Source organism: Lissotriton helveticus, chromosome 9, assembly GCF_964261635.1.
Source record: "Lissotriton helveticus chromosome 9, aLisHel1.1, whole genome shotgun sequence".
Classification (NCBI taxonomy): domain Eukaryota; kingdom Metazoa; phylum Chordata; class Amphibia; order Caudata; family Salamandridae; genus Lissotriton; species Lissotriton helveticus.
The window spans coordinates 398,131,972-398,147,245 of NC_136070.1; the positions used below are offsets into that span (position 1 = coordinate 398,131,972).

The 15,274-nt window shown below is 43.6% G+C and overlaps 1 protein-coding gene across 2 annotated transcripts in view; it reads left to right on the forward strand.

The window, feature by feature from the left end:
* The first annotated feature begins 1,526 nt into the window (after window positions 1–1,526).
* LOC144781360 (cholesterol 24-hydroxylase-like) overlaps window positions 1,527–15,274 on the forward strand; it is a 256,024-nt gene continuing 242,276 nt past the window's right edge. The window contains exons 1-2 of one of the 2 annotated variants that reach the window (XM_078660149.1): window positions 1,527–1,935; window positions 11,787–11,864. In XM_078660149.1, the coding sequence (XP_078516275.1) occupies window positions 1,799–1,935; window positions 11,787–11,864 (215 nt within the window). In that variant the 5' untranslated portion in view covers window positions 1,527–1,798. The remainder of the gene's footprint in view (window positions 1,936–11,786; window positions 11,865–15,274) is intronic. The other variant, XM_078660150.1, reaches the window with a different exon arrangement.

Genomic DNA, 15,274 nt, shown 5'->3' on the forward strand with positions numbered 1-15,274 from the left:
TGGGTCTTATGGCAACTGAAAGACTGGAAGAAGATGATACCATCACAAGCACCCCACCGAAGGGGCTAACAAACAAAGGAAAACGTGTCACGTAGACTGAAGAGCACCACAAAGAATTGAAAGAGACCAGACTTGCTATGACGGCCGAGGACGACGCAGCACATGCTGACCGGGGACAGCGCAGAAAGCCAAATTCAGATGGCAACGAAATAGAACTGGTAGCAAAGGTGACACAACATCAACAAAAAAGAAGACAGGTGGTGGAAATGAGAGAATGAAGAAGAGTGAGACTATCACACACAAGAAATGAAAAAGCGTGGAACAAGAAGACACTGCTGTAAGAGCTCAAACAGCAAACGCAACAACAAAGGCTCAGGAGAAAAAAGGAAGACATGCGACGAAACGGAAAAGAAAGAAAGGAGGCATTGCGATGGTCAAAGAAGGACAAGCGAGGAAATGGAGCAACGAGATCCCCGGAGGCAAATTGAAAATGACAAAAGCAAAAGAACGGGTGGCAAAGGCGGCAGTTTGGCCAGTGTCACGTCACAGGGCACCTTTCGCATGTCACCAAGGCAGACGCAAGAGAAGCGGAAAGGTCAAAGCAAGAACTATAGAAAGGCACACAAAAGGAAGAAGCTCAAGCGGATATCAGAAAACAGCGATCAAGAAGGAAGCACATGGAACGAAAGAGACTAATTGAAGAGGTGTAAAAGAAGAGGCCTCTGGGCCATCGAACAACATCTCTCTCTCTCTCTCTCTCTCTCTCTCTCTCTCTCTCTCTCTCTCTCTCTTTCCTTTCTCAAAAATGTTTGTTTGCAACAGGGGGGGAGATGTCCTGTCCAGGACAAGGGCACTAGGACCCTGGGGCAGCGCAGGGGCGAGGGGACACCGGACACCACATCCGGTCAAGGGGTGGGGAGAGGACATTCTAATGCTGGACCTCGAAGCATGAGGTCGTGATATGCATATGCTGTAAGGGAAAAGAATAAAGACATACCTGTACAACACTATCGTGTCCTGCGTGTTCTCCTGGGTCTGGGAATACGACACTGGTTTTATCTAAAATAAACTTTTCTCAATGAATGTTCCATAGTGTTGAAAAACAAAAACATGTCTCTGCAAAATGTCTGTAATAGACTTCTAAACATCACCCACATTACAATTAAATTAAAGGAAAAGCTGTTTAAAACAATATGTTGAAGAAATATTCAAGGCACGACTCTACAGAACAGCACTAGATGTATCAGCCCCACCCCTGAAAGTCTGGGGCCCTGGACCAGAGCTCACTTTACTCATGCCTTTAAAAGTCCCTCCGTGTCCAGCACCACTACTTCCAGGCCAAATTCATCTGTAGGCTGCAGTTGCAGTGCAGGTTTGTGTAGGAAAATGCATGCCAGACGGGGCATCGTTCGGTTGCCTCGGTCAGCCCGACCCTTCTGACATCTCACGCAGCAGGGCTGCGGGGAGAAATTCGAGGCAGGTTTTTCCCATGGAAGAATGTTGTTGGGCTGCAAACTCCGCCCCCTAAACCAGCGGCCAAAACCTCTTGGCCGGCCTTCCTCTCTCGATTCAGACAATAGTTTCTTTGATTCAGTTTCTGCACGGACTGAAAACAGCTTTGAACAGAGCAAAACAACGCAAAAATCTCACGTGTAGCTCCGATTAACTAATTAGTACGCGTGTTCCACTTTTAGTGAACTACATGTGAACGAACCTCCTTCCGGTCCAGGACACAGATCTCTCCGTTGCACGAAAGATTATCCAGCTGCAGACCTGAGAGCTGTTTCTGTTGTTAGAAATGGACGCGTGGGGTTTAATTTCCTGGCTCCTGCTCGTTGTTCTGTCTGTTGCAGCCTTCGCCTTCCTGCTGTACTGCTGTTATCTGAAATACATTCACATGAAGTTCGACCACATCCCAGGACCCCCCAGGGACAGGTGAGCCCAGATGCTGTTGAAGTCAGGATTGTAGGAGTTATTTAAGGTGCGGAGGAGAGAGTTCGTGTATTTGTTTCCAGTTGGCTGTCTATAGATTTACTGTGCTTTACTGAATGGTTGTGCAGCTGGAGTCTGGCCAGTGTGTTGTAACAGGCAAGACCTATTGATTTTTTTACACCACGCCCCTCAGAGATCATTGTGTAACCTGCGGTTCACTAGATAAAGTCTATGGCATACTAGCTCAGTGAGTTACCACTAACTGCAAAGGCTGCAAGTACCCTGCAAAGCATAAGGCTGCATCAATGTAGGTCCTACCTTATTCTTTCGTTCATCTACCATTTGTAACATGTTCTCTGTTGTGGTAGTAATAAAGACCTATTATTATGTGCAAAAGACGACAGTGTACTCCTTTTCTATGTTATGCCATGTAGGCGGCTAGAGTTAATGTAAATCACACACAGACCGACATACTGAACAGTCCTACAGTTTATGGGGTTTAAGAAAATCAAAATCACTTTGTGATATTGTTTTTTTCTCTTGACAACTAGTGTAGTGACATAAAAAGCATATATCTTTATGTCCGCTAAAGGACTGCTCAGTCTGGAGAAGTGTAGCAATATATAAGCTGGCTTTGCTTCTCCTCCAACATCTGCCCTCAGCCAACACACAACTTGGGTACGAGTAATTACTGATTTTCTATTAAGTAAAGAATTTGCAATGAGGTCACGTGAAAGATGAGAAAAAAAGCACCTGTGTCCCCTGCTGCCTACTGCTTCACACAGAGAAGCACACATTGAATCTGTGTGGGGCCCCACACAGCATGTATGTCCCAGTCAAAACAGTGCATCAGTACAGACCGGTCAATTTGCTGGGGCTCCCCATGAACACGGTTCAGTCATGAGAATAGCTGACAAAACGGAAAGTTAAGTTCCCACTCTAGGCCAGTCCAGAACCGAGTTCCAACATATGAGGAAACGTTAGCACCAGTGTGCATGCACAGACAAGAATATCCACCTTTATTATAGATTTTCTAAATTGTTAAGTATCTATTCTTTACAGCAGCCTTTCATTAATAATATAACAAACTAATTATTATTAACATCTTCTCAGCCAATTATTAGGACTCAGTCAACCAGTTTGCTGTTGTCTCCGTACAATGGAGATTACATTTGTGCAGTGAGATAAAATGAAAGGGTGTGTCCCCCTGAATATGCAACCAATAATATTGATGGGACAGAATATCGAAAATAGAATATCGACAGGTAAGTACATCTATATTTTCTAGTGCTAACTCCGCATATATGTCCCACTGCAGTATTTATATCTTCAGGGTAGTGAATATGGAGTTAGTAATAGTAAATCTATACTTCACTATATGCACTTCTCTTTAGAAATTTTGTCCTTCGATATTCTTTCTATCTTCATTATTAGTGTGCCCCAATATTGCTGGTGTCAACATTCAGTAGTACACTCAAATGATAGTAAGGAGGCCTATACAGTACGGCCCTAGTTGGTTTCGTTTGTAAAGAGTTGTTCTAAAACGCAATCTGCAAGGCATCACGTCTGTTAAGTTGCACTGGACAATAACTAGGCTCTCCTGTTTTAGGTTTAAATCTATATTAATTGATAGACCCTCGCAGAATGGGAAACAGTCCTCATCAGTGTAAACATATGAACACTGATTAACACCTGCACAATCACAATAATGCCTTTTAAAGAATGGAAAGTTAGAAAGAATGAGTCATTTTTATTTCTTTCTGAAGGTGCCAGCACGATTTAACTTTGTTATGCAAGGTAGCAGCAATAAAGACTGGTCTATGATTATTCTGCTTGAATTTGGCTGTTAAGGGATGTAACTAAAATATTGTTTCTTCCTTTTGTTTCCTCCAGTTGTACGTGCTTGAATCAGAAGCATGTTGTTGGTCTGATCTAATTATTTTATACACTGCAGAGAATGTGGGAATATTAAAATCATATTTAATCTTTTGCCAGTGTTCAGTTCTTTCACTGATTGGTGAAATGGCTGTCTCATAAGATTCTTCTCCAATATGTAATATCACATGTACCCTGTTAGACACGGGACCCCCGGCCGGCCAATGCTCACGCCAAGGTCAGTCAGGGATCACCATTTCTAAAGTCAGGGCAAGGGAGTTACACACCAAGACAACCCCTGCTCACCCTCTAGGTAACGTGACGCGAGCAGCAAGGCCAATCTCGGAGGCGATGTGTAAAGCGTTTGCGCGCGCACCCCAGCAACAACACCCTAGGCCCACCACAAAGGAAACTCCACACAAGGTTATATAAAAATAGCCTTTGTATTATAATAAAAACACATTAGATAAGACACACACTTTACAATGTGCCAACAGGCACGGGCAGAATTTACAAGGGATTATGTACAGGACAGGGCCACCTGGACCACTGTCAGGGGTATGCACTTTTTAGAAATAATACTTGTAGGTATAACACTTAGCACAGAGACATATAATGACTATAGCATTAAAAATAGTAAATGTAGCACACAACCAGTAACTACTGGTAAAGGGTAAATACCTCCTACGCAACCCTAACTACTGTGGGAAAATCACGCAGGGAACTAGGACCTTATCATCAGGACCTATGGAAGGAAAACAATCACCTAAGCAAGTCACATTCAGCAAAGGGAAGGAAACCTAGAACAATCCTCTAAGCAGGACACTTTTAGCAAAGGGGAAGAAAAGCAATCACCTAAGCAAGTCACATTTAGCAAAGGTAATAAAACGTAAACAATCCTCTAAGCAGGTCACTTTTAGCAAAGGGGAAGAAAACATAAACAATCACCTAAGCAGGTCACTTTTAGCAAAGGTAATAAAACGTAAACAATCCTCTAAGCAGGTCACTTTTAGCAAAGGGGATAAAACATAAAACACATTGCACATGAGGCATAAAACACATTCAGAGGTGCAGGTAGAACATTTGCGCAGGAATCACATAAGAAAGTAAACCTTAAATTGTGCAGGGTGCATATAGCACAACACTAGAACTGTCCCCAGGCCAACTGGCCTCGCAAGGGCTGAAATGCCCTTAGTCCAAAATGTCAAGGCAGGCTGCGCAGGCAGCAAAGAACAAACCTAAACATGGCAACTGCCCACAAAGTGCTGGGCAGTTGTAAATACTGATGGCCCAACGTTGGAGCCTCATGGGCTCAAGAACACAGGATGGCACACAGGAGCCTCTCTGGGGCTCTAAACCAAATGTGGGCGGGAGCCTCTCTCAGGGCTCAAAGAACAACTGGCACTCGAGCCTCGCTGGGCTGGTAAAACAAAGGAAGGCAGCCTCACTGGGCGGTGGAGCCTCTCGGGGCTCAAGAACAATGGCTGGAGCCTCTCGAGGCTCAAAGAACAATGGGGTGGAGCCTCTCGGGCTCAAAGAACAATGGGGCCGAGTCTGAGGCTCGCAGGCTCGTGAATCAACGGCTGGAGCCTCTCGTGCTCATCAATCAAAGACCTGGCCCCTCGAGTCTCTCGGGACTCGTAAATACAATTGCCGGCACGTTGGAGTCGCTTTCGGGAGACTCAGAAACAATTACCAATGCCCCCAAGAGCCTATCGAACCGGAGCAGCACTCACCGGGACTCCAGCAGGATGGAGACTTCTTCCCCAGCCAGCGGCGACGGCAAGCGGGCGAGGCCCTACTCTCCGGGGCCTCGCTGAAGTCAGGACAGCTGCTCCAGGCTCCTTCTCGCTCCGCGGCTGCGGGGCGGGACTTCCGGCCGGGCTGCGCTCCAAATGGCCGGCCGGCCGGCCAACCACTTCCGGGTCGTCGCGGGCATCCCGGCGGCCCGTCCAGGCACTAGAGGCAGGGGCTAAATGAACCGAGGGGTAGGCTCCCTTGAATTAAATAATACACGGGGTCAGCTCCCTCCGACGGGGACAATGCCGGGTAGGCACCGGCCTTTACGAATAAAGCGCTCCCAGCGCTCGGGGTAGAAGTAAAGCGCTCTCAAGCACTGACGGCACACAGAGCGCTCCCAGCGCGATGAACACAGATAAAGCGCTCCCAGGCGCTTTGCAGGGCAAAGAAGGTCTCTGTGAAAATAAAAGCGCTCCCTGCGCTTAGCAGTGAAAGGGAAGCGCTGTAGGGGACCCAAAGTACAGCAAGAGTCTGTAGGCAGGCAGGGGGGCAAGGCTGGGCCCAGAGCCAGCTCACTGGGTCTCCAGGCAGGGAGACAATCCAAGTGGCGGTCCTCCTGGCCCCAGCAACAGCAGCAGCCCCCTCTGGCAGGATCCTGGAACAGAACAGAGAACCCACTGTAAGGGGACACAGCCCCTTCTTATACTCATAAATCCTTTGTCTCAGGGTGCAGGGTGGGGGGAAACCAGTCGCAGCTGGTTTTGGAGCACCCTTGATGGCCCAACCACCCCTTTCATTCACTGGGGAGGCTAGGGTCGTTAGACACACTACAGGGGGCGGAGCCAGCATTGTGTGGGGAAAGCCCAGCCCCATCAAGGAACCAGGTGCTCCCCTCCCTCACATTACTCAGGCTGATCTCTCCACTCACTCCTGGGCAGACCCATCCAGACTTCCTGGAGCCAGGCTTGCCAGCCAGCTCCAGCCAAACACGCTCCAGCACCCTCACTGCACACACACATCCATGTCTAGAAGTGGCACTTCCCTACTAGACACATACACGCCGCACATACTATTGCGCAGCATTCTCTCTCACGAGTTCACACATACCAAACTGTAGCCTGCACTCTCCACACATCAGGAACTAACATGGACACACACATTCCCCATGCATTCCTATGGGAGGGCAGGCCAGCCTCACTACACGCACGCACTTTACTCTGGGACACAGGGAAAAAGTGCGCAGAGACCCAAAAATCACTAACACAGATCACATACTAAAAGCAAAAAGATTAGGGGTGAACCTGCCAGAAGGGCCAAGTCCAACATACCCATAAACACAGAATGGGTAAACCCCGGTAATACATCAATCACCTTTTCAAACAAGTCAGTATTAATTGAAAGTCGCATACAAAACACGCCAGGCTTTAAACATTTAATGCAAGGTGTAGTTGACACTTGTGAAAAGAGTGCTGTCACCATGCACATGGGATAGTAATGAAAACATGACACAAGACTTTCCACATATTACCAAAACGTACAGCTACAATTAGTCCCATTGCTATGTGTGATGCCTTCAACTTACCCTGCCTTTTTACCCAAATACACTTTACTGCTGGAGCATTGGACCCATAGTTACAATATTAACAACAATATTTCAAGTACCAGAAGACAATGTTATGTCTGTTAAAAGATCAGGACTGGCTTAAAATGTGAAATTTGCTGTGAGGACCGATGGCAGCTTTGAATGACCACACAAAGCAGCACCACCTTCATGTAGTTCGGCTAAGAGCACAGAGAAGCAGTGGCGAGCATAGTTAAAGCAGCAGGTTCCAGGTGTCTTAGAATGCAGGGTCAGAAATGAATCTGATGAAATTCAACAATTTTAAGGTTTCAGAAGGTACTATGCTGTTGGCATGATAGGCCACCTCTACAAAGTCATAATATTCAGTAAGGAGTAGGGGAATGACCGCCAGCTTTGTCTAGAAATGTGTTTATTAAAACATTTGAATATAGCAATACATTCATATTCCTGGCAAAGTATGAGAAGTAGTGAGATATGAGAGCAGGTAATGAGATGTGAGTGAGAGTGTGATACACAGACTTTCTATGTTTAAAGAGTCTAACATAAGTCCACTGGATACATTGCTTATGGTAAGACACTGCACACCACCCTGTATGCCTCCTCCTTTAAAATAAATTGAGGCCCTGTAACAAGTGCTGCAAAAACATGTTTTGTAAACACTGCAAAAACACAGGTTTTGTCTATTTTGGGAACTAGGAAGCTGAATAAACACCGATAAGCATTGATTTAAAAAGGTTTGGAAAACACCACTGAAATCCACAAAATAGAAACGCTGAAAACTGGATAGTTTGACAATAACATAGAACTTCATCATAGCCTTGTAGCCTTTGTCTTGGAATCCCAATTTGTGCTCTTCTCTTGCTGCTTTAATACAAAGCCAGCCCCTTTTCAGTAGAGACACAGAGCTGGCAGTCACCAGACAGGGTGGGGCAACAGAAGTTTTTTTATTTGGTACCACGGTTGTGATACTGAATAGTATGTATTGATGCCATAAAGAGGTAATTATGGCTGGGGGTAGTTTTGTTAATGAATGTAGCAGGAATTCTTGTCATATTGTGGGGTAACCTATTTTTTCAGAAGAGCTCACATTGTGACCTGAATAGAAACCTTCAATAACCTCACAGTCTTCTCACACACTGCCTGTCGCTGGGCACTAAGAAGACAAACTGCCCATTCAGTCTTTGGACTCTCTATGAAGACTTGTCTGTTAATATTCACTTAACACATAAGGGACAGTGATCACTCCTGTGACCAGTTCTTATACCCCTCTCTTACAAAGGTGAGCTTTCCCGTGTGTGTATCGAGAGTTAATGGGGGGGTACTGTTGTGTGGTACCTCTCCATGCGTGCACTCCACTTTTACAACCTAAATGTTACATATGTACGTTTTAATGCATGTCCATATTTTTGCAAAAATTACACCTGAGCTTTCATGTTAAAGTACATTTCCTGCAAAGCAAGAATGACCACTAAATAAATCTTCCTGTACTTCTGTGTGCTTTTAAGCAATGCACTGTAGCCTTACGGAAACTGGCTATAACATCTGCCTCACTTTCAAACTTAAAACAAAAGCCACCCGTGCCTTCCATTAGAGAAAGGCCTGTGGGTCTCCCGCATGTCGCATGTGTGGATGTGATGCAGCGAGGAGAATGTCTATAGAGCTGAGACAAATCAGAGCAGAGAAAAAATACATATAGCCCCAGTCTTTAATAGAGCTACAAAAGGGGTACAGATAGACCTGACTTTTCTCCCAATGATATTCTTTCAGCCCTCTGTGAGTTGCTGTGTTGTGTACTTTTTTCCAGTTCTCTTTGCCAAAGCGCCGGGACACTCCTTGGAGTAGCCGTGCGCTATAAAAGAGACCATATAACATAACATAGACAAACGTGTGAGCACGCCCTCAAAAGGCAGCTTGATATTCCACATATGCAACAGTATCCACAGAATGAGAGAATGATATATCTTACCTCTTAGACAGCTCCCCGTACAGGAAGATAAACTTGTAGAGTCAAAGTTACTCGAACTGACTATTACCTGATACACTCTTAGTGCCATATGCTCCTCTAGACCCAGACGACTAGAATACAGAGTAGTATAAGTAGTAGCATTTCCACTGGTAATAGCAGTTGTAGTAGTAGTTCTTCAACATAGCAAGTTAAGAATTTGTAGGGCAATACGATTTTAATCCCAGCACAAATATCAGCTGGAAAGTTAAGCTGAGGAATAGATAGATGGACGGACAACAGACCGATAAAAGCACTTAACCGACAGTACACACCACCAAGCAGTATTCTTGGCAACAATGCATTGCAGATATCTTTAAGTCTGGCTTGATAGCTCAGCTGTTCGCAAACCTATTGTCACCAATTCCTGAAAATACACCAAGAGTGTGCTTTAGCTCCACCATGAGGAGTATTATGCCCTCATCACATGCCATTGGTGTATCATTCCACTTTCTATGAAGGCTTGCACAATCGTGTGACTTTATTTTGAAGTTATGTAGTGCCACGGATGTGTCCCTTGCTCTTCCCTTCACGCACAGGGCTAGTGGTGGCAGTGTGCGCAGTGGGGTGTGGAAGAGAGCAGTCATGTGGCTCTATCTTCTGTGTTAGCATGTGTGAGAGGCAGACCCTGTCCTAGCTGTATTATTATCCACCATTGCAGGAGCGTTGACAAACCATTTTCTGCAGAATGTTTTTGTGAGAGCGCTGGACCTTAACATACACATTGCACAAAATCTAGGAAAAACAATATATTGCTTAAAGCACTATAATCTTCGTAATGATGTGGGACCAAGTCACACAAAATGTAGACTGTTAAAGGCACTAAATTAATTGACATTACAAGGATAAAGGACCACATTTTTCTTTCTGGGAACCATACTTGACATCTTCGTGCAGAAGCAGAGAAACCTTGAATCACTAAAGCGTTTTATGGCGATAGGTTTAAAACATATTGATATTTGCCAGTACTCCAAGTTCTGCATGATGCAGACTGAGCAGCTGCATGGGCGAAGTAGACATGCAGGCAAATCGAACTTACGCTGCTTGTAAGATAAGAACAGTCTCCTGCCCGCCTCTGTTGTCATGCAGGTTTCAGCCTATTGATTAATAGGCGTTTACATTTTTTCAATTTTATATTTTTTTATTTCTGCAGTTGCCCACAGTGGGGCAATCCCACTGCTGCCCCCATCCCGCATGTAATAGTTGCAAGTGGGGCTGGTGTGCTATGGGCAGGGGTGGTGGCTGGAAAAGAGTCAATTACCTATCTGCTTACTGTACGTCATAAGGCAAAGTGTTGTCAGTCACATTGTCTGGCACTCAAACCACAGAATGAATGCCCTGTGCGTCGATACAAATTGTGATTGACACTTCAGACAAAACAATGGTAGATTGGGCCTGACCAATTGTTCTACTCTGTGTTTGTGTCTTTAGTCTTAATATTTTTTATGTATTACTTACAAAAACTCTGAAAAAGTTAAATGTGTTTCTGGCCTATGCCTAAAGAGGAAATTGTGTTGAAGTTTACTGTTGCTTCCTGTGAGAAGAAAGGTATCACCAAGGATTAGGCGTAGCAAAGTTCTGTTACTGGTTACAGACATGCAGACTACCAATGATGCTATTTTGAATGTGCTACATACTGGTTTATGGTCCTACTGAACCGCACAGTTCTGGATATGGAGCAGCTTGATGGAAGAATATTGAACGTCCACCTTCAGCATTGAATACTAAAGATATTTAGAATGGCTAACTGACTTTATAGGAGCAGCATAATGACCTTTGTGTTTTGGAAATGATAAAACAGTGGTTTAATATAGTCTGCTGGGCATTCTGCAATTTTAGGGGTGTTTAAAAATAATTTTTAAAATGAAGGGACATTCTACTGGTAGATATCTTGTCAGTGCATAAATCCTCCAATAAACTATTCATTGATAAAACATGGCCATTTAATGCACTCAGTTACATAATCATAAATTCTTCAAATTGTTCATACGGTGTATATATAGATATTTAAAAATGAAAAAGTTTCCAAATAACCCATTTGCTTCCTGTTTAATGTAAATCTCATGTATTCCCCAACATATTTGCTTGGTATGTAACAATCTAGGCAATCATAAGAAACATAAATCAATGTCAAGAATAGTAGTATCAAGGAAATTAAGCTACAACAATATAATAAAGTTCTAGTATTTTATTGAAAATTAAACATAAAATCATATTTCAAGACCTAAAAAATTCAAGTTAAAAATTGTACAAATGGAGAATTGACATAGTAATAAAGACATTATACATATTAAAACATTATTTTTGTTAAACAACAAGTTAGAGGGGAATGAGTGGCAAATTGGCTTTTCTCCAACATATTTGTCATTCTGATACAAATGAATCTATAATGAATAGATCTATAATGATATGAATGACCCCAAATCAATTTTGGTGCAGCAACTTGACCACAAGTAGTATCTGCCTCCAGTACCAAAAAATCTTCTCTTGGGGCTAAAATCTTTATAATACCTTGAGAAGGTTTATGTCCTCATTATAGAATCCAATTTTACACAGGGCAGGTATTTTGTCGTATATGTATGTAGTATATGTAGGGTGAACTAAATTAATTTAAATGTTTTTAGTATGCTGTAGGAGTCTTTTTTTTCATTGCAGCTTCTTACTAGGACACTACCATTCGTTTGCAAAGAAAACACAGGATGGCGGTCATCTTCATGATCTCTTTTTGGAGTGGTAAGTTTTAAAGAGTCCTGTTTTCTAAATGTAATGCTCAGTGTACCAGAAATTCTACTGGTACTCTTGCTATGAAAGAAACAAATTGATATATTGATAACAATTTGAGTATTGATACATAGAAGGTAAAAATGGTCTTTAGTTGGACTTGTATGTAGTACCAAAAATAATTCTACAGGAATTAGGAAAAACATCAGATCAAGTACACTACAAATGGTAGAAGATGACACAAAGTGAAGTTGGCTAACACCAAAGAATTTTACACCTTTTTTCTTGACTGTACGTTTGCTGGTATTAGGACTTTGTGCAGCGTGACACTGCCATTCAGTGCCACAGAAAGTGGGTTCTGCCTCTAAATGTGTGCAATAAAGCTGGTTTAAACCAGTAGTGTTTTTACCTCTCCAGTAAGGTTGTAATTTGGTGTAGAAATGTAACCCATGAGGTGGAAGTTCAATGTCATATGTAGCTGCGATTATTCTATACACCACTTTCAAATACGTAAACAATCTATGGTGCTAGGTGCATTATTTTGTACTAGCTGGGTTTCAGTTTAAAAAATAGTGCATTGACACATGGCATGGAAAAGTTTGTTTGACATATAAGTAATCTAGTTTTAATAAGTCACCTTCACATATATCTTATAAGCCCATAGGGTTGGGTGCATAATATATAATAAGTGGCAGATTAATTATTATGGATAGTGTGCCCTCACAGTGAATGAATTCTCCAAATATGTTGTACTATGTAGGTTTGGCCAGATTTACCATGAACAGGCTTAGGTAAGATGACAATCTTTATTCCATATCTTTACCTGTAAAAATGTTATAAAAATGAATCAAAGTTATTTTCCAAATCTTCGTGAAAAACAAGATTTGCAAAGTGAAATTAGAGCTGCCTGAGCCAAAACTGGGTAAGGACCAGGCGGTAATGCAGCCCCACTCCAGATACTCAATACACATTTCTGACTGAGAGTTAATGACCCTTCTCCCAGAGGACAATGGTTTCAGGCAGCATCATAGTGCTTTTGCTGGGCTAAAGCTTAAAACTACTGCATGGTAAAGAAAACAGCTTTTAAAATATAATTAAAACTATTTTTATATTCAATAAATCACCTCTAAAGTGTGTCTTATAAATCCAAACGATTGGGTATAGGGAAGTGCCCCTTTTTGCATGGTTGTCCACCACTTTTTGCCTGATGTTTGGTGCTTCTTGTCTAAGTGTGGCCTGGGTTCCTGCCAATCAAGTACCCAGGACCTGTGTTCTTTCCCCCAAACTGTACCTTTGCTCCCACATTGGCACTCCCCTGGCCTACATATATGTCCCTTGTAAAAGGTGGAAGGGGCACCAAGGGCCTTGTACCCAGAAACAGTCTCTGAGGGCTGAGGCATATATTTGGCCACCCTCAGAGACTCCTCCGCTGACTCATACACACTGCCAGTGCTGTCTGTGGGCCACGGGGAGACTCTTTAACCACAAGTGGACATGACACACATCCGTGGGTTTCATGCCCACCAAAACACTGTGGCATAGGTCAGTCACCCTCTAGCTGGCCTTTCAGCCCTAAGGCAGGGTGCACTATACCCCAGGTGATGGCACAGTGGCATGGGCCCTGGGCTTCTACAGTACCTGTGCCATTCACAGGTATTGTAAGTGCAGTAAAGCCATGTTAGACCATGGGCTGGAAGTTTGGCACCCCGAACTCCACAGCTCCATGATGGTTTAACTGAAGCCTGAGAAGTTTGGTATCAAACGTCTTAGCCCATTAAACCCACACTGATGCAGTGTGGATTTTATATATAAAATGCACGTGGAGGGCATCTTAGAGATGTCCCTTGAAAAACGACCTGACTATAGTGTCATGATTGAGTGGCTGCTCACCGGCTGCCATCCCCAAACATGTTTCTGGACCCCTGGGCCAAGAGCCTCCCGCTCTCGGGGTCCTGAAACAAAGCACATCCTGCAATGGCATAGGAGCCACTAAATTTCTGGGGGGACAGGGACAACTTTGTGGACTTTCCAGTGAACCTATACAAATCGCCAATTGTGAGAGACCAGACTCCCGTTAAGCGTATACAATTGCATAGTTATGAAGAGAAATATTAAGAAAGGCAGGCATGTAGTCACAGTTTGCAAGTATGCTTTATTGTTATTTACATTCACAATAACGACCAAATGGGAAAAATATGTATATAAGTCTTGCATCTTCATGCACCAAGCAAACAAAGGTGGGACGAAAAAAGGAAAAATAGGTAGAGATTTGTGATAAGTAAGTCTTGCATCTTCATGCACCAAGCAAACAAAGGTGGGACGAAAAAAGGAAAAATAGGTAGAGATTTGTGATAAGGTGACTCGCTCACTCTGCTGAGATGGTAGGTTATCTAAATCATGTACATGGTGATGTCCACTCGCAGTCTTTCCTAAACTGAACCTTGATCTGTTGAAACCAGATAGCGCCCTGCACACCACGTTCCTGGACTTTGCTTTTACATATCAGTGCATTCTCTGGGCTGCAGTCTTGGTTCATTTTAAGTCGACCAACACACCTGATAACAATGTCAGGTAAAAGCAAAGTTCAGCAATCGATAAGTGGAGTGAGTCACAGAAGAGAGGGAGAGGTGCAACGAGAAAGTGAAAAGGAAGGAGGGGGAGAAACGAGTAGACCCGACCGACAGATGAATGCAGTGTAACAGTGCCTCGTGTTTCCACTGGGTCTTCTTTGCGCACCTCTCCCTGAGCTGTCCCAATAGCTGACAGATAACCTGTTTTGCACAGAGAACCTCTTTTGCACAGCCATCCCATTGGTGCTGGTTGGAGAAGTAGCTTCACTTCACATTAGAGGGGTGAGTGGTATTGTTAAAGATTGCAGGGATCGCTGTTAGCATGAGCTGAACGCCATTTTGTACTTGGCAGCCATCTTAGCCATGTGCTTTCTCCCTCTTCCAGAGCATTGCACATGCTCAGAAACGCCTAGCTGATAGAATGCACCTGCTCCTAGTATAGAATTGTCAGACCATTCTTGCTGATGTAAGGAGAAATGTCTCTCCTCCCACTTTGTTGAGCAAGGACATTTTGTATAGCCATATTGGTCAGTAAACATGCTGTTATGTGCCAGGACCTCCCCTTGGTTTTATGCTGACTATGTAACCTATGCATATATAAGGCCCCTGTTCTCTGTACTCCTTAGAATGCCTCCTACAGTGGCCTGAGAGTACTGTGTGACATAGTCGCCCTCATCTGAGGTTAATAAATATGTTTTCTTGATATTACAGCTTCTGTGCCAATCTCTTCTTTGTTGGTTAAAAGGACCAGGTGTATCAGTGAGAACCCCTTAGGAGGTTTATATTTCTTATGGCCTAGTGAAAACTATGTAAATATGTTGCTACAATCACACCCAAATATGCTTCAGGTGA